This window comes from Macaca fascicularis, chromosome 9 (genome assembly GCF_037993035.2).
Source record: "Macaca fascicularis isolate 582-1 chromosome 9, T2T-MFA8v1.1".
NCBI lineage: Eukaryota > Metazoa > Chordata > Mammalia > Primates > Cercopithecidae > Macaca > Macaca fascicularis.
Window position 1 is genome coordinate 141,839,286 of NC_088383.1, and position 23,653 is coordinate 141,862,938.

The window sequence follows — 23,653 nt, forward strand, 5'->3', positions numbered from 1 at the left end:
CCTGTGGCAGACGGGCCGCCACCCTGCATCTTGGGATGCAGCAGGCAGTGTTTCCACTGTGAGTGTGGGGACAGGGACCCACTTTCAGAGAAAGAATTTGGCGTCTGGTGACAGCGTCTTGTTTCCAGGGGAGTTTCAGAAAGAGTTTGCATCTGCGTGATATAAATACACATTTGGCAAAAGCAAAACACAAAGCCAGGCTCTTTGGGTTCTTAGACTAAAAATGTGTTGGGACCACCAGGCTCTGTGCTGCGTCTGGTTCGACCTCTACTCCCTGGTATGCCCTGCAGAGGTCATGGCGTCTTCGGGTGTCACATGTCTCTGGGTGGCACAGGCCCCTGAGACTGCTATGAACTTGCATCTCCAGCTTTTCAAGTTTTACTGGAGTCTCATCAAGGCAGTAACTTGATGTGAGAAAGAAAGCAAATGCCTAGATTGTCTGGAGATCACACGCTGGGAACGGGAAAGGCACCGCGGTGCGCTGCGGGGGCATGTGTTCGTCTGATGACACTTTGGGTGCCTGCTCTGACCTGGGCCCTGCTCTGGGTGAGCAAGACAGATAGCCACATCCCCGCCATGGAGCTCTGGGGCTGGCAGGGGACAGCACAGTGGGGAGGAGCCTGGGGGTGCCATGAGGAAGCTTGCTGAGGACAGCCGTGAGCAGTCACCCTGGGTGACTCCGAGCTGTGGGAGGCCAGTGCGGTGCGGGGACCCAGTCGGTCACTTTGGAGGGGAGGTCCACATTCTTTGTCACAACTAAAAAAATTCCCAAAAATCAAGACCCACCAAAGACTATCTTACAGTCGCAAACTGTGAACCACAAAAGTTCGCATTCCACAGATAGCAAGAGTCCAGAGATACAACAAAGGCAGGGCAGATCCTCAATAATGCCAAATCGTCGAATAATTGATACAAATTATAATATTGTAAATTATTCAAAGCATGACAGAGTTAGAAACATAAGTACCACACTATGAAAAAACATCCCAACAGATTTAAAAAATGTAGAACTTGTGGAAGTATTATCATTAAAATTAAAAGCTCCAGGGATGAATTAAGTGCCAGAGTAGACACGTCTGGAGAAGGGATTAAGGAACAGGACGGCAGGCCTGGTGAACGACCCAGAATGCAGCACAGAAATGTGGCAGGATGGGACAGGAGGGTCAGGGGCTGAGAGAGGAGGGAAGAGCCCAGTGCTCACGCAGTGAGGGTTCACGAGGGGCATGCTGGAGAGTTGATGACTGGGCATTTTCCAGAATTATCCAAGACATAAACCTCAGGAAGCATGGTGAGTCCTGAGCAGGAGGAATGGAAGTAAATCCACACGCAGACATGTCAGAGTGAAACAGCGGAACATTGAACATGAAGAGAAGATTTTTAAAGCAATGTGGGAAAAATGTCCCATTACCTACAAGAATGCAAGTGGCAGTGGGTTTCCAGAACAACCACAAAAATATACACCAGGAGAACTGGAGGGATTCGATCACAGAGCTGGTGGAAAACCCCACACACTTAGAGTTCTCCCAGCAACCAACTCAGCCTTCAGAACGGCCAAAATGAAGACAGTACCCTGCAGTGGAGAGATGTGGCCCCACCAGCGGGTCCCACGGAGAACCAGGAGTAGCTGAGCTTCCAGAGCAGGATGGGATGAAGAAGGAAGGAGAACATTTGTGTAAAGCTTAAAAACCTGTAGGCTAAGGCAAGCTGCTTTTCGTGGACTCATGCATGGTGGTAATATGAAAACACACTTGGGGCCGGGCACGGTAGAACACTTGTGGAGGCCGAGGCAGGAGGATCACTTGAGGCCAGGAATCTCAGACAAGTCAGGGCAATGTGGCAAGACCCTGTCTCTTTGAAAAATAAAGACTTAGCAGGTGTGGTGGCACGCGCCTGTAATTCCAGCTGCTCGGGAGGCTAAGGCAGGAGAATCGCTTGAGCCCAGGAGGCAGAGGTTGCAGTGAGCCAAGATTGCACCACTGCACTCCAGCCTGGGTAACAAAGTGAGACTCGGTCTCAAAAAATAAATAAATAACTTAAAAACCACACTTGGGAGTCTTGAAAGGTCTGAGTTACACTGGGAGGAATGAGAGGATTTGGTGGTGCAGGGGAGATCTGATCCCCTCCTGCCAGTGCCTTCCTGAAATCTCAAAACGTGTTGTGTCGTAGAGATTCAGGGAACCTGCCATCAGCATTTTGGTGAAAGCCACTGGATGGCAATGGCTCCTTTCCGACTCTCAGCAGATCTCAAAGATGCTCCTAGGCAGGCCTTGGGGGAATCTGGGCTCCTAGTCTCATAGCTGGTGCCTGCAGAGCCAAGAACCACATGGCACCTGGCGGCTGGCAACCTCCCTGCTGCCTCCTGACCTCCACACCTGAGAAGCCAGCAGGGCCCACGCTGGGACTGGGGACCCTGCTGCATCTCTGACGTGGGGAAGCCTCAAACTCAAGCTCCAGAATGACCTAGAGATGATGTGTGTTTGTAGGCCTGTGTATGAATGTATCTGAGTACATGCCTGCATGCAAACACACACATGCCTGTGCACACATAAACATGTGCCTGCATGCAAACACACACATGCCTGAGCGCACATAAACATATGCCTGCATGCAAACACACACATGCCTGTGCACACATAAACGTGTCTGCATGCAGACACACACATGCCTGCATACAAACACATGCCTGCATACACATAAACACGTGCCTGCATGTACACACACACATCCCTGCGCACACATAAACACATGCCTGCATGCAAACACACATGCCTGCATACACATAAACACACATGTGCAGGATTGGTCCAGAGCCCATGCCCCTGCTCTGCCTTTGAGGAGGGGCGTCCCTCTCCCGAGGCCTCCACTGCATCCCCACCCCACTGAGAAGCTGACTTGGGGCCCCTCCCAGAGGCCGTGGGTGCTGGAGGGAGGGAGTTGTTCCCTTGAAGGGGAGCTGGAGCCGTACCCTCTTAGGAGGCAGGAGGCAGCGGGGCTGTGAACTTCTGTGCTCCAGGCAGGAGGCCTGGGCCGGTGGCTCAGGTAGCAGCTTGGCACAGGGTAATGACTGTGTGCATGAGGCTGCTGAGTGCCCGTTTCAGGGATGACGGACGAGGTCACAGGAAGAGCCAGGATGTGGTGTGGTTTTGAGGGAGCCCTGGCTCAATGCCATGCCCTGCACAGCTGTGGGGACATGACTAATGAGTAGCACAGGAGAGGGTGTGCATGGTGACCGCTCAGGAAGACGGCCGGGGCCAGTCCTGCAGGGGTGGGAGGTGATGCCTGCCTGGGCTTGTTTTGGAAGAGTCTCGGGGGCAAGGCCATTGTCTGCCTCCCGTGCATGTGGGAATGAACATTTTGCCCCCAAGCTGCTGCCAGAATCTCCCCACTGTGCACCTTGGGACCATTTTCCCTGACCTGTTCTCACCAAGCTGACATCGCTTACTCTGCAAGTTACTTGACACTCAGGGCAGGACAGGAGCTGTGTTCCTTCTGCTGGGGGAGCCAGCCCTAGGGAGGAGAGGCCGAGAGGGGCTGCTGCTGGGGCTGCCACGGCGGTGCCTGAGGGCGCGAGTGCTTCTCTGGCATCCCCAACAGAGGAAGGTCTCTGGGTGGGCAGAGCACACCTGTAGCGGGCGGCGTAGGTCCCACTGTCCGCAGCAGAGCAGGCGGACCCCAGAGCCTGCTGGCGCCACAGAGCTTTCTGGTGACAGATGTGGCAGCTCTGGGAAGGGCAGATGTCACACCAAGCATTCGAGCGTCCCAGGTGCACACAGACACACGTGCCCCCAGCAAGGAAAACCAATGTGACTTTTTCTGCTCTTTCTTTTCTTTAGCTCTTGGAGTTTGACAAGGAGTTGTCTGTCTTTAAGGACAGACTGTATGAACTGGACATCTCGTTCCCTCCCAGGTAAGGAACATGCTATTTGGGGGATGAACCCGGCCAGGAAGGCGGCATCTCCGCCCTCCCAGTCTCTGGTGCATTTGCATGTCTGTGTGTGCCGGTGTGTGCTGGGCATGAGTGTGTGCATTCTGTGTGCATCTGGAGTGTATCTACCATATCTGTGTGTACACAAGTGTGTTGTGCATGTGTGTGTGCACGTGTGCATGTGTGTGGACTTGTGGATCTGGTGCACATGTGCGTCTGTGTCTGTGTGTATCTGTGCATGTGTGTGCACATGTGCATCTGTGTGTGTGTGCGCACTTGTGCACGAGGGTGTGTGCACGTGGCCATCTGTGCACGTGTGCGTCTATGTGTATGTGTGCATGTGTGCGTCTGTGTGCACTTGTGCACGAGTGTGTCTGTGTGTGCACGTATACATCTGTGTGTGCACATGTGCATCTGTGTGTGTACCTGTGCATCTGTGTGTGCACATGAGCACAAGTGTGTGTGTTCTTGTGTGCATGGTGTTTTTGTTTGTGTGTGCACACATACCTATGTGTCCTGCAGTTGTGTGCAAACTGCGCCTTCTCCTGCCCTTTTCATGACCTGAAGAAAGCAAGCAGCTGAGAGTAATAAGTAATTCTGTTATCTTTTTTCAAAAAAGGTTTTTTCCAATACGCAAAATACAGCCTTATCAGAGTTGCACACGAGCGGCCCACGGGGACTGTGTGTTATGGATCTTTCTGGGAGTATTGGGACCTCCAAATGCAGTGTGTCTACATGGGTGTGGATGTGTTTAAGGCATGCGTGTGTGTGCGCCTGAGTTTGAATGTGCAGATGTTGCGTGCTGTCCGTGGATGTGCAGGTGTTGCGTGGTGTCCGTGGATGTGCAGGCGTTGCGTGGTGTCCGTGGATGTGCAGACCTGGTGCAGACGTTGCGTGGCATCCGTGGATGTGCAGACCTGGTGCCAATGTGTGTGGGACATGCATCACACAGTTGTGGATGTGTGTGCACGAGGTGTGCTCGCATACATGGTTGCATATGTGAACATGAGTGAGAACGTGTGACTCGTGTGTGTGTAGGACATATGCATGTGGCTGTGTGTTCTATGGGTGTGTGTGCACGTGTGTGTTCACGCATGGAGATGTGTGCCTGGGTGTGGGTGTTTGTGTGCATTTCTATGCAGATTTGCTGGCACAGAGCAGTTCTCACTGTTGTTAGCTACAGGGGACTTCCACTGGCAGATGTGGACTTTGCCTCTCAGCTGGGAGCCGGAGGATGCAGCCTCAGAAAGCTGACTCAGGCTTTCCCATAGTCAGAGGCAGCGCTGAGGGCTGAGCCTTGAAAGTGGCAGAGCACTTTGGTGTCCAGGGGAGTTTTCAGACAGGTCGCAGGAGCCTCTGGAAGGCAGTGGTGGCCCAGGCCTCCCACCCTCCTCACAAGCTCCTTCCTGTTCTGCAAAGGCACCAAGGCTCCCTGCCCCGCACACCAGCCTCATCCTGCAGGAGGTGCAGGAAACCCCAGGGGATCTCGGGCCCACACCCCTCTTCCTGGAGGGCTCCCCACTCCCACTTGGATCTGAAGTCTGACTGCTGGAGACACAGGCCCCCAGAGAGACCCTCGTGTCCAGTGGCATTCCAGAAAGATCCGTGGACCCCGACCCTCAGCATTCCCAGGGTGCCCAGGCCGGCCGGGCTTGCTCCTCGGCATTTGGCTGTGTGAGAGTGGCGTCTGCTTTCCCACTGCTTCTGCCCTGCTGGGGGGTCCCGAGTGCCCCTGCATGCCAGGCTCATCCACCTGCCACCTCACACTCTGCCCCGTGCAGTTTCACACCTGTCAGGATGTGTTGGCCTTCCTGTGCTTTCCTGAAGGCTGCCAGGGCTCTGAGGCCTTGGGGGGCATCCTTGCCACGGCCTGCCTGAGGCCTGTGTCTGCCCCAGCTCCTCAGAAGCTGGGAGCCGAGCCACCATCTGCACCTGCTGGTCTGGCAGCATCTCCTTCCCACTGTGGCTCCCGGTTTTCAGAATCGTTTCATAGTTTTTGCTGTTGTGGTTTGAGTGAACACATTGCAAACTGGCCGAGCAGCCAAGTGCATCTTCCTGTCCCTGCCACCCAGTCCCCACCCCAGTTTTGGGCGGAGGTAAGCTCACTGCCTTGGAGCGGCTTGAGGCACCATGTCAGCATTGGTGGACAGGACCCTCCTGCGGGTGGCAGGCACTCCATGGGGAGATCCCGCACCTGCTGACCCTGGGAGGAGACGGCATTCCTAGCGCAGAGCTCCAGGAACAGCCGTACCCGGGGCGTTGGTGCACACTGGTGGAGTGACGCCAGGAAACATATCATTGGCAGATGGGTCTGAAGACCAGCGGGGTCTTCTCCCGCAAAGGCGTTTGCCACTGATCCCATGGATGACTAGAACTCTGCTCGGAATGAATTGGAACTGAACGCTGTCATTTTGCCAGAAAGGGTGCTAATATTTCAGACATTCATACAGCCCTCAATTTTTGTCCTTAACTAAACGCACGGTTCTTCCTAGTGCTTTCTTTAGGGACAGCCACAAAAGTGACCTGTTTGAGGTGGTCAGAAGCAGGAGGGTGAGCAGGCGGGAAGGAGGCTGGCCAGACCTTGGGCTGCCTCTGCCTCCCCATGAAGAACTCTCGCGGGCGGGACCCTGTGCTGTAAGATGGTGCCTTCGGGCCGGGATGGCACCCACGATGCAGCCTCCCAAAGGCCTTTCGTGCCATGTGCTATTTCCATTGGGTGTAATGTGTTAAAGCTCTACATATGTGCTTAGAATTACTGGGGGACGAGGGACCCATGGTGACAGGGATGAGTCTCACCCACTCTGGTCTCTGGAAACCAGGTGGCTGTGAGTGGATGCAGGGTCAGGCAGCTCTGAGTCAATGTGGGGTCAGGTGGCATCAGCCCTTAATGGTGAGCAGAGGCCGCGATGGGCTTTCTTCACCCAGCATTGGTCTGCCCGGCTCCCCAGACGCCAGAGCCCTCAGGGCAGGACGTGTGGTGTGCGCCCGAACAGCAGCCCCGCAGCCCCCGCCCTGTAGCTCCTGACACGTGTGGCTCCCGGTACAGCCCAGGCTCAGGTGCTGGGGATTTGGACACCCCAGCGGTAGCATGGAGCCGCCGCCTTTTTGTGCATCCTAGCTAGAAGTGAATTTCTGATTTTTAGTTTAACTTTGAGAATTAACCGTCATTAACTCTAAGATAAACAGATTTAAGACGGCTCCACGGCAACCCCTCCACTGGCGTGACAGTCCGGCATTTCCAGGTGTTAGCATTTCTCGCCAAACCCCATATAAAACAGGCTGGCGAGGGCAGCGCCTCCGGAACCAGAGTCCCGGCTCTGCCCCCGACACTGCAGAGTTGGGCACATTGCTCACCCCTCGCGGCCTCAGCGTCTCCCTAAGGATGGTACCATCTCCTCTGGGCAGGCTGAGCCTTCAGGCCCAGGCCTGCCCGACAGTACCTGCCCCCACATCAGCCCCTCCGCAGCCAGAGAGCCCAACGCTCCCAAGTCACCACAGTGTCACCGGCTGTCAGGTGGCTCCTGTTACAGCTTCCAGAACGTGGAGGACACTGCGTTTCCTCGTGGGGGCCGTGGTGCTGCTTCCGGAACGTGGGGGGCACTGCCTTTCTTCGTAGGGGCCGTGGTTCTGCTTCCGGAACGTGGGGGGCACTGCGTTTCCTCGTGGGGGCCGTGGTCCTGCTTCCGGAACGTGGGGGGCGCTGCCTTTCCTTGTGGGGGCCGTGGTGCTGCGCATAGTCAGCCCTCCCTCTTTGTCTGTGTGGACACTGTGTGTATGGAAGATGGGAATTGTCACATCCATTGCCTGGGGGCTCCCTGTGTCTGTGGACTCCTTACGTAGCGAAGAGACTGCGTCATTCTATTTATTCAGAAGAAAACCGCACGCTGCCATCGAAATGGCCCCGCAGAACCTCACTGGCCGCCCCGGTGGCCCGGCCACTTCCCTCTTCCAGCTACCGAGGACCCCGGAGCTTCCCAGTGGCCCGGCCACTTCCCTCTTCCAGCTACTGAGGACCCTGGAGCTTTTGTCCACATGTCTTCCATCTATTGGTCATTGCCATCAGTTTTTAAATATTTATTAGTTCATTTTAAAAGTAACAACAAACTCATTACACGTTTACATAAGTAACATTTTTGTGAAAAAAATACCGATGCATGGGGAAGGCACCTTCCACCGGGGCATGGTCTGGCGGCCGTGCACACAGGTCCCAGGAAATCCCAGCCACCCAGGTGTGGGCGTCTCGATGTGGCTCGTCTGGCACCCAGTGCATGCAGCACCTTCCTCAGAACGGCGGAGCTCAGCGGAGGCGTCTGTGTGTTGGGGACACCGCCGGCCTCCATGAGGAATACATTTTCCAGCACGCTGGGGCCTTCCTGAAAGCTGAAATTTTGTCATTGGGAGCAAACGGCATCCGCTGCCGGAAGCAACAGGCGCGTCCGCCCTTCTGCAGAAAACGCGTGTCAGCCACCGAGGTCTGAGTTACCACAGTCTGTCTGTCAGTCTTTCTGGCAAAACATGGTGTCTGTGAAAACGAGCAGCTGCTTTAGCTGACAACTCAGATGCAGGCATGCTCCCCTGAGAGACGAGGGCCATGTCGTCCCTCTGGGCAGAGGGCTCCCTGGAGGCCTCATCTCATCCCACCCAGCCCAAGACCCCATCTCCCAGGCCTGAAGTTGAACACAAGGAATGATTTTTCCTGCTTCACTCGTGAGTGGAGGTGGCTTTTTGTTTAGTGCTGAGGGATTGACCCTGGGAGAGACCCCACCTAACGCGGCCAGGCCTCTGCCTGGTTCCCATGCCAGCGCCAGCAGTTTTACCACTTTGGGCAACGTTTGCCACATCCATGCAACGCCAGCTCTGTGAAATCAGCGAATATCGCCTTAGTGTCCTCGTGAATGCAGATCTCCCCTGGCAGACTGCTGCAGGGGTCCCAGGGACCCACGGGGCCACACGCCAACTCCAGAACTGCCCAAAACTTGGAAGTATCCCTAGTGCCCACGAAGAGTGGGACGGACACAGCACTGACACGGAGGCCACAGCAACCAGCCGCCACTGCACACCGCTGCAGAAGCGAGTTTAAAGCCGGGTGGCACAGGTGGAGAGGAGGTCCTGGGACCCCACGGGGTGCCATTGCTGCAGGGGGGGAATCACCTCCCACCGCCTTCTCGGGTGGAGGCCTCCAGGCTGTGGACCGGGCAGTGTGCGGTGAGCTGGTGAACACCCACTTCCCGTGTGTGCTTGGCCTTGTGTGTGCCTCACTGTGAAGTTCACTGAAATAAATGGAAAAATTTAGAAGTTCTATCACTACCCGTCAAAACGTTTCAGAGTTTTCATTGCACTCAGAGCACGTTGAACGGGAAGAAGTCACTCCCTCAGAGCACGTTGAACGGGAAGAAGTCACTCCCTCAGAGCACGTTGAACGGGAAGAAGTCGCTCCCTCAGAGCACGTTGAACGGGAAGACGTCGCTCCCTCAGAGCACGTTGAACGGGAAGACGTCGCTCCCTCAGAGCACGTTGAACGGGAAGACGTCGCTCCCTCAGAGCACGTTGAACGGGAAGAAGTCGCTCCCTCAGAGCACGTTGAACGGGAAGAAGTCGCTCCCTCAGAGCACGTTGAACGGGAAGAAGTCGCTCCCTCAGAGCACGTTGAACGGGAAGAAGTCGCTCCCTCAGAGCACGTTGAACGGGAAGAAGTCACTCCCTCCCAAAGAAAGACGGACTCTCCGGCGGGAAAGGCGTGTTTTCACGGACCAAACAATTACTGAGCAAGATCAAGTTTTAACTTTTGAAAAAGACAAAAATATACGCAACACAGGAGTGAACTGCCCAGACAAGTCCAGCCAGAGGTCGTCTATCTTTAATGGACACAAATATTTTTAAATTAGGAATTAGGAGGCCCCTTTCAAACTTTCTGTGGGCCATAATTTACATTCTTCCGTCTTTAGATATGTATTTATAGTGTAATAATTATCTACAAAATGAGCTCTACTTCCTGCAAGCTGCTCAGGAGGGAGCGAGGCCGCCCGTCCGCCTGGTGGTCACGAACCCTGGCTGCCTGCGGCTCCTACAGACTGTGGGACCTGTGCCAAAGGGGAGGATAGTGAGGGAACCCATCCCACAGAAAGGCCTGCCAAGGGCTCTGGTCACCCCAAGAGCTTTGTCCTTCGAGATGTGGGCGAGGGGAGCACCCGAGACAGCCCCTGGCTCTGCTGCCCAGGCTGGAGTGCAGTGGTGATCTTGGCTCCCTGCAGCCCCATCTTCTGGGCTCAAGCAATTTTCCCCCCTCAGCCTCCCAAGTAGCTGGGGCTACAAGTGTGCACCACCACGCTTGGCTAACTTTTTTATTTTGTATAGAGGCGGGGTCTTACTATGTTGTCCAGGCTGGTCTCAAACTCCTGGGCTCAAGCGATCCTCCCGCCTCAGCCTCTCAAAGTGCTGGGATGACAGGTGTGAGCCCCCGTGCCCAGCCCCCCAGACCCTCTTGGAAGACGTCTGTGCTGCTTCCTCCCACTCGGGAGCTTCAGTGTTGCCGCAGCTGTAATTGTTTGGTTCTTTTTCTTTGGCCTTAGGGCCTTTTCCTTGTCAGGAGTTTCAGTGGCAGCTGGTGTGTTTGGAAGCCGGTGTCTGAAGCCAGCGTTGCCGGTGGTGCCTGCAAGCTGCACGGGAAGCCGCCTGTTGTCTGCTTCTCAGGCCCATGGCGACCCTACCTGCCCAGCCCAGCCCAGTCTGCTCAGGTCCTAAAGCTGGGCCTTGTCAGCAGGGCCAGTCAGCCTGGCCACAGCAAACCATCTGCCATGCAGCCTACACAGGGGCCGCTGCCCGCATCCTGTGGAGAGGAACGGGGCAGGGAGGAAGGGCAGTGCCTGCAGGCGAGCACAGGAGCACGATTGTTCACCCTGTCACAGCCACGCCCACACTGTGGGGGCGGATGCACGCGTCCTTTGTCTCCGCCCACGCAGCAGCACCCAACAGGTGTGCTTTCAGATAAGCCCACATGCCTGGCACTCCTGCGTCAGTCACTGGTGGGCAGCGTCCAGGCCCCGCGTCCTGCTTCTCCCTGGTGTGGCCCCGCCAGTGCCTCCCGCCCATGGGTACAGCAGTGGTGTGCAGTCCACACTGGCCTTCCCCAGACCCAGGTGGAACCAGCCCCGCCTGCATTTCTCCCTGGGTGTTGGGGGCCAGAGCACCCCTGTCGGTGGTGCTGCCCCCGACAGCCAGGCCAGGACACCCTTCTCACCCAGGCTCCTTCCTCCTGTTGAGTCACCTGTGAACACTCCCAGGGCAGCCCCTCCTGGAGCAGATTGGCTGAGGAAGCTGCTTTCCCTCAGGCCTCCCTGTTCTCCTTTGCTCATCCCTGGAGCCCAGTCTGTCTGAGCAGCAATGCCCATCAGACCCTGTCCCATGGACAGAGGGCAGCTTGCTTCCTGCCACACCTGGCTTCTCTCCGTGCCCCGAGGGGGCGTCAGGTGGCACCGGCGCTCCGGGCTCCATGGGGTACACGGGGAGTGAGAACTGGTTCGGCTCCAGCTTCCTGTTTAGAAATCACCTTTGGTGTGCTGTGTCAGTCCCAGAACTCGCATTTACGCTGAACTGTGGCCCCAGGGTGCACCCCCGCTGGGTCCTACAGGTCCGTGTTGCTGCCTCAGGTAAGACGCCCAGACCGGCCTCGCCGTGGGAGTGTCTGCAGTGGAGACGTCACTGGTGTGAGAGGCATGAGATGGAGGCTTCTGAAAGTTTCCTTCCAAACTGGCATCTCCCAGCCCTGCTTAGTTTCAGCTGCTCTCGTGGGCTCTTATGGGGCAGCGTCGTCACCTCGCTAGACCCTCATGTGGTGACCGTGGGGCCCCAGCCCAGCAGAAATGCTCCTGGCAGCAAGAGCCTGCCCTCCACATGCAGAGCGCCCGCAGCGGCGGCGGAGAGCAGCAAGGGCGAAGCAGGCTGCACCCACGGGCGGAGAGCAGCAAGGGCGAAGCAGGCTGCACCCACGGGCACATCTGTGTTGTCGGCTGGCGGAGGCCACAGTTTCTCTGAGCGCACACGCTGCTGCCTTCTCATCGCCGGGAATGTCCTGCTCCAGCACGGCCACGGCTGCCCTGAGAGACAGCAGATCCCACCTGTGCAGAGCGTCCAGGCCTGACCAGAGCCCCGCAGCCACTGCTCCCTGAACTTGGCCCGGCCGGGGGCTGCCCAGATGGTGTGGCTCAGCACAGCCACCATCCTTGGGAAGCTCAGGCCACCTGTGCAGGCCCTGATTGGGCACTCGTGGGGCGCACTGCCCCTGGACTGCCTGCCCGCCTGTGGGTACCCTGCAGGGAGCTGGCCAGGCCTCGGTGCCACTGCTGTGTATGCAGTGCACCCATGTCCGGGGGACAGTGGATGCGTGTCCGGGGCAGTGGATGCATGTCCAGGGGGCAGTTCTAGGGGGGCATTGGATGTGTGTCCGGGGGGGCAGTGGACGCGTGTCCGGGGGGGGCAGTGGACGCGTCGGGGGGCAGTGGACGCGTGTCCGGGGGGCTGTGGACGCATATCCAGGGGGCAGTTTTAGGGGGGCAGTGGACGTGTGTCTAGGGGGGCAGTGGACGCGTGTCTGGGGGGGCAGTGAACACGTCAGGGGGGCAGTGGACGCGTGTCCGGGGGACTGTGGACGCGTGTCTGGGGGCAGTGGATGCGTGTCGGGGGCAGTGGACGCATGTCTGGGGGGGCAGTGGACGCGTGTCTAGGGGGCAGTTCTAGGGGGGCAGTGGACATGTGTCTGGGGGGGCAGTGGATGCGTCGGGGGGGCAGTGGACGCATGTCCGGGGGACTGTGGATGCGTGTCAGGGGGGCAGTGGATGCGTGTCCGGGGAGGCAGTGGACGTGTGTCCAGAGGGGTAGTGGACGCATGTGGGGGGGCAGTGGACGTGTGTCCGGATGCAGTGGACATGTGTCCGGGGACTGGACAGGAACCTACCTGCATCCAGTTTCCACTCGTGTCTACGGTTGGGATCAGCTGAGAAGCTCCTGAACAAGGTGACCCAGCCTCTCAAACGTGTGAAATGGGACAGGCCGCCAGGTTGCTGCTTCTGAAAAAACATGCAACTGTTCTATGCTCTGTGCTCTTCAGAAACATGCATAACACGTAGGCCCTGCGTAGGTTTTGCTTTTAACCAAGTAGTGACTCTGCCCCAGGCTGGGTGGAAGCCACGGCTCCCGCTGGAGCGCGGGGAAGGGTGGGGGCTCCTGCGTCGGGGCAGAGCAAGTTCCAAGTCCCCAGCTGTTTCCAGATGGTTGGGCACAGGGCTCACAGGTGCCCCTGTGGGTGGGGCCCGGGGGGCATGGGAGGGGCTGCAGAATCCGCAGCTGTGGTGCCAGGATGGACCCGAAACTCAATCACGGCCAACAGGGAAACTTCACAGAGAATCAGATCCCAGTCGCGACAGGTGCTGTATGATATTTTGGAACTAACTGAAAAACTCTTGAGACACTGATGAAGGCCACGGAGATGTTGAGAGTCAGCAGACACTGCACTTAGGGCAGGTGGCTGAGCTCAGCCACAGGACCCCCAGGGTTCATTCACTCCAAGTGGAATTCATTACTACTTCAGTGCAGTCCCAAACGACATGCCCATTTGGGGGTGGATTTGCAGCCTTATGGGTGGGCCGGGCCCCCTGAGAACCTGCAGGCCCAGAAGTGGGGGCTGTGCTTGCATGTTCCATTCATCCGGAGGCTTGATAAGTCCACGTGTGTGTGGACTGCACTGCTGTGTGAGGGCAGGGCCGACGGCGGCTCGGAGACGCAGCAAGGCCGCTGAGGAGCCCAGATGAGCTGTGCCATGGCCGGCAGTGGGTGGCAGAGACACAGCCAGCAGACCCCGGGCGGTGAGGGATGCGCTCACTGTGTGGGTGAAGAGCTCCGCCCTCAGGGCTAGTGGCACCGCCGCGTGGCCAGTCCCACTCCCAGACCCACAGAGGGCATGGGCAGGCCCGGGAAGCAGTGAATCAGGGACATTCACGCCCCACCACAGCAGGGACCCAAGGCCACGGCCTGAGCACCTGGACGCTCCCTGAGGTGGGAGCGGCGTTGGTCAAAGCAGAGACACAGGCGCCATACCCCACACCCCAGAGCTGCCTGCACTTAGAGGCGTTTCGAGCTGAGCCGGGCCGGGTCGCCTTGCGGAGGAGCGTCCTGGTGCCGGGTGGCCGGGCGGAGGAGCGTCCTGGGGCCGGGTGGCCGGGCGGAGGAGCGTCCTGGGACCAGATGACACTGGCTGCCATTTTGTTTCCATGGAGGTTTTCATCATACTTTAGACCATGTTCAAAAATACCAACAAAACCAAAGCTCAACAGACAATTTCATGCAGTAAAAGAAGGACTGATGTGAAGATACTGTGCTATAACTGAAATTTAGTCTCACATAAAAATAAGTTTGATATAGAACTTAAATTGTGAATTTGGTTTTATATTCTAGAAACTTCCAGATGTGTATGCGTTCCCCGGGTAGCGCTGGCCATTCTAAGGTGTTTTGGGAGAGAATTGGCACAGCCATCCCTTTGGGGCTGAGGACGGCCCAAGCCGACCAGCTGACCCTCTGCCTTCGTGTCTCCCCAGCTACCCGTACAGTGAGGATGCCCGCCAGGGTGAGCAGTACATGAACACCCGGTGCCCGGCCTGGTGCGACCGCATCCTCATGTCCCCGTCTGCCAAGGAGCTGGTGCTGAGGGTGAGTGTGTGCTGCCCCGGCCCTGGGTGCAGAGGGACGTGGAACGCTGGGTCTGGTCTGGCCCGGCCTGGTGACAGGGCCCTGGGGACGGGGGCACCCAGTCTGGGGAATGCTGCCAGGTTGGGCCCTGACCTCATCCTGCCATGAGCTGCACCACAGTGCTGGGTCACCTCCGAGCCAGCACCTGGGCTCGGGCAGCAGCAGATGGAGCCGAGTTCCTGGGCCATGGGCAGCCGGCATCGTCGTGAGTTTGAAATACACACGGGTGGTCGGCAGGAAGTGTTTTCAAATGGTAGTTCATTGTATCCTTGGAAGTCAATGTGCTCTTGTGCATTCGAGCACTCACAGACCGTGAAGCACAGTAGAAATGTCTGAGGTTGTTTTGCTAAGTTGTAAATCAGAGCCAGATTCATTTGGAGCCTTGATAAGTTAAAAATGAATGGGCAGCATTTTCAAGAGATGACCTGGGCCTTGGGAAATTTTCAGATTTCCTGTGACTTTTTTTTAATAAATAATTTTGTTGTTGTTGTTGTTGTTTACAAAAAAGGAGATAGGGGCTTGCTTGCTACATTGGTCAGGCTGGTCTCAAACTCCTGAGCTCCAGCGTTCTGCCCACCTCGGCCTCGCCGGGATTACAGGACTACAGGTGGGAGCCACTGTGCCTGGCCAATCTTGTGATTTTTTGGTTCCCACATTTTAACATACAAGGAGTGTTTTCAGAAGAATCAATATCTGAATTGGTTTTGTCAACCCCGTGAATGAAAATTAAATGGCGATAATAACGAAGCTTGCAGGCGGGAGTGGGAACTGCAGCTGTGCCAGCACCCAGAGCCGGAGCCTCTGACCATGGCGTGGGTGGGCAATTGGAAGGAGGCTGGCGACTTTGGTGGTACCACTGCCAGTCTGGTGGGTTCTGCCCACCCTGTCCACTGTCCCAGGCCCAGAGCAGGGACAGGAGCCCCTACTAACCCCGACCGCAACACCAGCTGCGTGAGGCTCCTGTTGTCCTGCACTGCCCGTCTGTGTCCCTGTGCCAGATGGTACCAGACCCCAGGCACAACAAGCACCTGGGTGCAGGTGCGCCCTCAGCAGGGCAGGGACCCTCTGCAGCCCCGGTCCCTGAGATGCACCCTGCTGGCCTCCGCCACGCGGCTCTGTCTGCCGGGCCGGGTTCCTTACTGTTCCTTCCTACATCCTGGAGCACCCCGGGTGCAGCCTGCCCTCTGTCCCTGGCTGTGCTGTGAGGAGCCTGCCTGGCGCGGGCCTGGGCTAGAGGCAGGGCCTCTTGGCCAGAAGTCCCTGGGGTCTGCAGCCAGCCTGGCTCCTCTGCAGCCCCACCTCTGGCCTGTGGGCAGGGCCTGTGCCCATCACTGAGGAAGCATGCTGGCCACAAGCCCGAAAGCCCAGGAGTGGGCTCGGCCCGGAGCCTGGCTGTGGACGCACCCCTGCCCCTCTAGCTGGGCTCACTGGTGGGCACGCCAGTCCCTCGGTACCACATGGTGGGTGCTCCCACCTGCCGGCGCTGAGAACAGGTCGGGCATGTGGAGCCCAGGGCTGCCGGCAGGGCAAGAGCCTCCCAGGGACTCAGGCACAGATGCCATCCCCGGGAAAACGTCAGAGGTCACGCAAGTGCTGATTGGTGAGCAGTGCCCAAGGGCAGAAGGCTGGCAGGGCTGTGGCCTCCCCACATTGTGCTGTCATTTCCAGGGCTCTGCCAGCTCACGGCATGGCAGCATTGAGCCCGTTTTCCAATCACTCACAGCCTCTCGGGTTCTCTGGACCCGGGACTTGTCAGTTTACACTCAGGGTGGGGGACAGAGCCTCACAACGCACACCTGGCGGCCTTTGACAGCCCCCGCCTCCTGGGGCCAGAGTTTGGACAGGCTTTTCCCATGAGGCCACCCAATGGGCAGTGGGCGTGCAGCCCAAGCAGACGGGCACCGGGCGCACTCCGCAGCCTCATCCATCATGACACGCGCCGTCACCTCGTCACCAAGCTCCATTCTGCCTCCGCAGCCCTAAAACACCGAAGGGGGCTCGGGACGCGGGCGGTGCTGCTTGCGAGCCTCGGTGACAAGTGTTCAGTGAGGTGTGCGGCGTGCTGCCTGTGCCCACCGTAATTTGTTTATCTGTCCAAAGATTATGCAGTTGAAAATCCACAATTTTATGCTGCCTTTGTAAATTACCACGCTGCGTTTGATGAATGTTTCCCCACTTCCGTGGAGGCGCCGTTCCATCCGCGAGACGGGAAGGTGCTCATGCATGCAGTGTCGAAGCTTGTGTTTTCATCCCTTCTGGCAGGCACCCATGCTGGAAAGTAAATCTGACCTTAAGCTTCCCACTGCATTAAAGATAATTCAGTTTTAACTCGATAGTCTCAGATGCTTCAGCTGTGGATATAAAATTCCAGAGCCGAGTGCTGACCAGCAGCAAACCCCTTCCCCAGGCGCCCGGAATACAGGCACCCGCCGGGAAATGCACACACAGCCGTGAATTACTGTGCACAGATTGCTTTGTGTAGTGGTATGGAATTCGGTGTCTGTTCTCATTTGAACACTGAGTTCTAAGCTCATAGAACAGTCAAAAACAAATGAAAGTGGGAAAAGTGGAACTAGATGGGCTGCCTCAGTCAGAGGGCACACCCGCACAGAAAGCTGGGGCTGCACCACTCCTGTGAACAGGGTCCCCTGCAACTCCCCCGAGAGCCCAGGAGCATGTCCAGGCGAGGGGAGCTTGGAAGCGGGGCCAGCGCTCGACTCCGCACACGACCCCTCCTAGAGGCAGATACCTCTTGGCCGAAAGGGCCAGGGCCAAGGTGCTGAGGTGCTGCCACGCCACCAGAGCCTTTGGTCCGTGGGCTGGCCTCTTTCTCAGGGGCCAGGCAGGACGGGTGGCAGAGGCTGGGGAGGTACTTGCAGGGGCCGAACCCCCCATCTCTCTGCCCCCACAAAACCCTGATGTTCCTGCTGGTCAGCTCCCCACTGGACCCAGGATGCCTCACCTCCCCACACCCACCTATCTCTGTTCCCCCTTTCCAGTCGGAGAGCGAGGAGAAGGTTGTCACCTATGACCACATTGGGCCCAACGTCTGCATGGGAGACCACAAGGTGACGTAGACTGAAGTCCAGGGGCCGGGCTGGTGGACTAGGGAGCCGGGGAGCTGGGGCCGGTGGGCGGGTGGGGGCTGGGGCTGGCAGGCAGGTGGGTGGGGGTTGGCCAGTCTCCTCTCCTGCTCTCCTGTCTTCTTAGTCTGACTCTACAGAGTAGGCCAAGTTGGTCTGTTTTGATTTAATTTTAATAAAGTATCATAAGCTAGGTGGGTAAGTAGGAAGAAGGCAGAAATGACTAGTTACAATAGAATAAAATACATCATTTTACTATTTGTAAAACACGTCCACTGCTGATCGTTTCTGACGGCTGTTTTGCAAGTACGCAGCCGCAGTGTTTTAATGGCCTTCTTGGGGAAGGCTCACCATCAGCCGGGGAGCTGGGGTGAGGGCACTCCCACCGGGTGCCAAGGGGCGGCACTGGCACAAATGGTTTATTCAGGCAACTGCACCTCGAGAGTGTGCACAGGTGACATATCAAATCTCATTTTCAGCCAAATAAATGAGTTACCTTCTTCCACGTTGGAGGCCCAGAGCTGTGAGCCCCAAACACACGCCAAGAAGGCGCTGGACCTGCCGGGTGCAGGAGAGCCTCCCTTCCCCGCTTCATTCGGGGCCTGTTTAGCCATTATTTTAGATCAGTTTTCCCATTAAGTTTTCACCTGGAAATAACACCTTCCTTGCAAAACCTCTCATGGCCGGCCTGGCTCCAATTCCACATTCACGGGGCTCCCAACCCCTGCTCTGCGGTGGCTGCACACAAGGGCCGAGCTGCCTCTGCTGGCCATCAGCTCCTCCCAGCCCGGTTCATGGCTGCCCTTGTGAGACGCAGGGTCCAGGGTGAGGCGGGAGATGGCGGCGTGTGCTGGGCTGTCCCGCGTGCACCGTGCTGACCCCCTCCTCTCTTCCTGCTGCAGCCCGTGTTCCTGGCCTTCCGAATCATGCCCGGGGCAGGTAAACCTCATGCCCGTGTGCACAAGTGTTGTGTCGTGCAGTGACGTGGTGGTAAATATGACTCCTCCCTCTAGTTCAGCTTTTACACAGCTTTTCCTGGTGCATTTGTTCCTTTAACAAATTACGAATTCCATGCCAGGGAAGAGATGCCAGCGCCACGAGAGGACCCTTCGTGAGCCCTCCCTGTAGCCGTGTACTGAATACGCACCTTCAAAGCTGCATCGAGAACCCACCCAAGCGCCACCTGCTAGACGGCCAGCCCCACACTTCGCTTCAGCCTCCGGACCATTCCGGAACAGCCTCACATACCTCACTGTCTCGTCTGTTCATGTGACATTAAGTAGAAATATCGGTTTTTTAAAAATAAGTCACAGTCCTGTTGTCAAAACTCTAATAGACAGCAAAGAGGGTCTGTACCGTAGACTTCACAGTTTTCAGTTTTTAATGATTGTCAGTGGAGGGGCTTCTCCAGCACAGAGACCCCACCCCTCCCCCGTGTCCGGAGACCCCCCTCTGCCAGGTGGAGGTGTGTCCAGGGGCTGGGGAAGCCGAGATGGGCGCTCCCTCTGCCGGCCGGCAGCGTGGCCCCCAGCATGGCGCAGGGGTCTGTCTCTGCCGATGCCCCTTCCGCGGCACTCTGCGCCGTGTCACATGGTTTTTGAATCACACTGCAGCTGCTTTCCATTTTTATATATATATAAATATATATAAATATATACTTTTTAAAAATAATTTATAAATCTTACCAAAACTTATGCTAAATGTACTTTCCAGTATGAATGCACAAGAGAGTCCCATCAGCAGGCAGCATCGGAGTCTAGGAGCTCAGCTGTGTGTCCATCAACACACACATTCGTAAAAAAACACATGGCCTCGCCATCGTGGGTGAAATCGGCCCCACAGCACGTCTGCACTGGCGGGCCGTTACTCCCGTGCCGTTCTTCTGTGTAATATTAAGAACTGAATGTGAAGTTTATAGCTAGCCTGGGTGTACCTTTTAAGAATTTTGTAAACCGTTTGTCTGTCTTTTGTTACTGTTTTATGGTGCCAAGTATTCTACATTACAACAATAATATCATGGGAGAAATAGAAATAGCCTAGTTTGCTTCCAATAGAAATTGCTTTTAACATGGGCTGTATATAAAAATATTAAAGAGAAACAAAACTGTACATTTCCTCATTGCTCCGCTACAAACAACCCATGTAATAACCTTGTTGCAAATATTTTTCTCCTAGCACTAAGTACAGCATTAAAAGGTGATTAGAGAGTCTGTTGATGAAACACAAATATATGTTTTATTGATTTTACTTTAGAACACTACAGAGTTCCTGGACCGGGTGAAGGCATTAGGTGGGTGTTTGTTTTTGGATAAATCACTACCATTGCAAGTGACTGCTGTCCGCTGCGGAATCCGCTCTTGGTGGAAGGACCGGTCCCTGTCCCTGCTGTGGTGGCCACTGTCCGCAGTTCAACACGGAGTCCGCCCCACGGGTTTCAGCTGTTGGTCGTTCTGAGGGCCTTTAGAAGTGACTGGCCTGGTTCCTAAGCAATAAAATTGACCATGGTGAAAATAGTCCCGTGTTGCTTTGTTTTCCTTCCTTTCCCTTCTCCTGCCGCCTTTGAAATGCTAACTCAGGGGAGCGGCCTCCTGTATACCCTGTTGCTTGAGATCAAGCTCATTAGAAATCCCGGCATTTCACTGTATCACACACTGTCACAAAACACCAAGCCGGCCGGGCGCGGTGGCTCACGCCTGTAATCCCAGCACTTTGGGAGGCCGAGGCGGGCGGATCACAAGGTCAGGAGATCGAGACCACGGTGAAACCCCGTCTCTACTAAAAATACAAAAAATTAGCCGGGCGCGGTTGTGGGCGCCTGTAGTCCCAGCTACTCGGGAGGCTGAGGCAGGAGAATGGCGTGAACCCGGGAGGCGGAGCTTGCAGTGAGCTGAGATCGCGCCACTGCACTCCAGCCTGGGCGACAGAGCGAGACTCCGTCTCAAAAAAAAAAAAACACCAAGCCGCTCCTTGAGAGGAGAAAAACAGCCTTTTGGACCTTCTACTGTAATAAAGGATTTATCCCTCATCATTTTAAAACAGGATTATATAAATGCTTTGCCTTCCTCAAAACTTTAAAACTGGAAGCCCGTCTGCTCTGCGCTGAGCTGAGAGGCTCCCCACAGAAAAGCGTTGCTTCTGCCCTTCAGGTTGCCTCCTTGTGAAGGCTGCCAAGAGCCTAAAACAAAATGCGCCGAGTTGAAGCCGCTTGTATTTCTCTTTAACGTTTCCGAAAATGCCTTCCAAGAGAAATCGTACCAGCGCAATGATATAATTATTTACATTTAATTTTTTAAAATTAAAACGCAACAGTCCCATTAAGATGCAGCGATGGGCAGACCCGGCCACAGAGGCTGCGGGAGGGTGGACGGGTTTTGTCAGCCGGAGTCACAGCCCCGCGGAGCTGGCGGCATTTCAGGGCAGCCCCTGGCCGGGCGCTGCGGGCCTCGCCCGGGGGCCTCCCGCTCCCTGACCCCGCGTGCCCCGTGGGAGGCCCCGCCGTTCCAGGGCGGACTTATTTCGGATTTCTCTTTGCGACCCTAGTTTGGAAGAAACTGCTTCCCACCGCGGAAAGACAGCGGGATGGTGACCGAAGGGCCACCGTGCAGCCGTTCAGACCCGGTTCCACCGGCTGAGCCCAGGGCGCGCCTGTGGGATGCTCCGCTTACCCGCAGAGGGATTTGGAAATAATCAGAGCAAACCCCTCGGCCGAGCGGGAACCGGTGCCCGGCGGCGACCAGTACGCGGCCCCAAAGCGGGAAAAGCGAAGAAAGAAAAACGTCCCGCGGGGACTCGAGGCGGGTACGCGGCTCACCCGCCCTTTCGGGGCCCCCCAAGCGCGTCCGAATCCGCCCCGAGGCGAGGCGGGCCGGGCCGTACCTGCTGCTCCGTCCCCGGCTCTGTCCCGGCCTCCTGGCGGCTGTCGCTGCGGTTCCTTCCCGCGGGCTGGGCCCCTTCCCTGCGCCTTCGCCGCCTCCTCGCGCCTGTCCGGGGCCCGCAGCCTCCGCACCGGGAACCCGGAGGACCCGAGGCCGCCGCGCGCCCGAAGTCGGGTCCCGCAGGGGCGAAGCCGCGGCCGGGGAGGGGCCGCCTCGCTCCGGGTTCGAGACGGAAGAAACACGCGGCGCAGGCTCCGGAGCGGCGGCTCCGACGGGGACGCGTTAAATAATTTATTGATGATACAAAGCGACTCGCGCCCACCGGGGCCGCCCCCGGATTCTGCAAAAATAGACTCGCCCCCACCCCGCGCGTCCTCACAAGGCGTCCCCCGCGCCGCCGCCGCACGGGCTGAGCAGCGCCAAGTTCGAGGGTTTGTGCTTCTTGAGCAGCCGCGTGATCTTCTCGTCGTCCGAGTTGGGGTCCAGGGGCCGGTTGTATTCGTCGTCGTCCTCCGCGTCCGAGCCGCCCACCTTCAGCTTCTCGGCGTCGGAGTCCTGCTTCTTCTTGGCCGACGCCATCTCCGCCGCGTGCCGCTTGCGCCACTTGGTCCGGCGGTTCTGGAACCAGACCTGGGGGCGGACGGGGCGGTCAGGCGGCCGCGGGGCCCGGGGCTGGCGCTGGGGCTGTGGCCGTTCGCAGGACGCGGGCCCCCGGCTCTGCTCTCCCGGGCCCCGCCGCGCTCACCTTCACCTGGCTCTCGGTCATGCCCAGCGAGTAGGCGAGACGCGCGCGCTCCGGGCCCGCCAGGTACTTGGTTTGCTCGAAGGTTTTCTCCAGCGCGAAGATCTGCTGGCCCGAGAAGGTCGGGCGCGAGTGCTTCTTCTTCCCGTCCTTGTCCAGGACGCCGCTGGCTGGGGCTGCAAGGGAGGGAAGGGGAGGTGGGTCAGCGGCCGGCGGGGTCCCCTCCGCGCCCTCCCGCCCCGCACCCCCCGCGCGGGCCACTCACCCGGGCCGGCCAGACGCGGGTCCCTCCACGGCGCGCCCTGCACCACGCCGGGCCAGAAGATGGGCGGACGCCCGGGCAGCTCGGCCAGGGGCTTGGGGTAGCCGCGCGCCACGGCGGCCGCGGGTCCAAAGTAGACGCCGGCGGACGAGGCGAGCCCGCTGAGCCGGGGCAGTCCCCCTAAGAGGCCCCCGCCCGCCGCGCCCACGGGCCGGCCCAGGATGTCGCTGATGCCGTGCGGGGTCCCGAGCGGGAGCTGCGCGCCCAGGCCCCCCAGCGCGGGCGCCTTGAAGCCGGCCGGACCCTGCAGCGCGTAGGGGAACAGCGACGTCTTCATCTCGGCCATGTTGTGCAGCGCGGCCAGCGGGGCACTGCTCAGCACGAACGCGCCCGGGCGGTTAGTGTCCATGGGCGCCGCCGCCGCCGGCCCGGGCTCCCATCCGGGCCCCGCCGCCGCCGCCCCTGCCCGCCGGCCCGGGAAGTTTGCGCTCGGCCCGGGCGGGCGTCGGCTGCAGCGCGGGGCGCGGGGGGCGGGCAGGCGGCTCCGGCGTGGGGCGGGCGGGCGGCGGCGGCTTCGGGGCCGGTCGGAGCCGCGCCGCGCGGGACGGACGCGCTGATAACGGGGGCCCCCGGGGCGCGGCGCGCGCGCTGATTGGCTGCGGACCCTGCGGTCCGGCCATTGGCCAGCGCCCCCCCCCCCGCCCGCGCGCCCCCGCCGGCCGCGCACTCCATGAAGGGCCCATTAGCGCGGCAGGTGCCTCCCGGGCTGTAAATTCGCCCCCTGATTTATCTCCCCGGGGACGAAATAAATCCCGCTCGGATGGGAGTTTAGTTAGGCAAAGGTTTTCATGCGAAATCAGGAAAAAATACGAGAACATATTTTATTAACGGAAAGAATGCAGATTTGAGGACCCGCCCGCGCGCTCCGAGTGCCCCGCTGGGGAAGAGCCCCGGCCCGCGCCCCCGTCGCGACTGCTCGGCCGCCCGGGGCTGCGGTGGGTGTGGGCGGCCGCGGACGCTGGCGGGGAA

The 23,653-nt window shown here is 58.1% G+C and overlaps 2 protein-coding genes across 12 annotated transcripts in view; one reads left to right on the top strand and one right to left on the bottom strand.

Annotated features, from left to right (window-relative positions):
* INPP5A (inositol polyphosphate-5-phosphatase A) overlaps window positions 1–20,256 on the top strand; it is a 256,343-nt gene extending 236,087 nt beyond the window's left edge. For 9 of the 11 annotated variants that reach the window (XM_065521647.2, XM_065521645.2, XM_065521650.2 and 6 more), the window contains 5 exons: window positions 3,834–3,907; window positions 14,512–14,623; window positions 17,662–17,730; window positions 18,648–18,684; window positions 18,824–20,256. In XM_065521647.2, coding sequence (XP_065377719.1) covers window positions 3,834–3,907; window positions 14,512–14,623; window positions 17,662–17,730; window positions 18,648–18,684; window positions 18,824–18,873 — 342 coding nt within the window. In that variant the 3' untranslated portion in view covers window positions 18,874–20,256. Of the gene's footprint in view, window positions 1–3,833; window positions 3,908–14,511; window positions 14,624–17,661; window positions 17,731–18,647; window positions 18,736–18,823 lie in introns of all 11 variants that reach the window. The other 2 variants (XM_065521648.2, XM_065521646.2) reach the window with 1 other exon arrangement.
* On the bottom strand, window positions 19,958–23,216 carry NKX6-2 (NK6 homeobox 2). The gene is made up of 4 exons (XM_015456889.4): window positions 22,628–23,216; window positions 22,366–22,538; window positions 21,622–22,250; window positions 19,958–20,227 (listed from the first exon to the last, which is right to left on the bottom strand). Exons 1-3 carry the CDS (start codon window positions 23,031–23,033, stop codon window positions 21,996–21,998), a joined length of 834 nt encoding a protein of 277 aa, XP_015312375.1. The 5' UTR covers window positions 23,034–23,216; the 3' UTR covers window positions 19,958–20,227; window positions 21,622–21,995.
* Window positions 23,217–23,653: the final 437 nt, after the last annotated feature.

Bases quoted from the DNA above. Each gene is read 5' to 3' on its own strand.
- NKX6-2 (XM_015456889.4), bottom strand. From the start codon at position 23,033: ATGGACACTAACCGCCCGGGCGCGTTCGTGCTGAGCAGTGCCCCGCTG. The intron at 22,539-22,627 runs GTGAGTGGCCCG...CCTCCCTTGCAG, and splicing joins CCCGCGTCTGGCCGGCCCGG to CCCCAGCCAGCGGCGTCCTG. The intron at 22,251-22,365 runs GTGAGCGCGGCG...GTCCGCCCCCAG, and splicing joins TGACCGAGAGCCAGGTGAAG to GTCTGGTTCCAGAACCGCCG.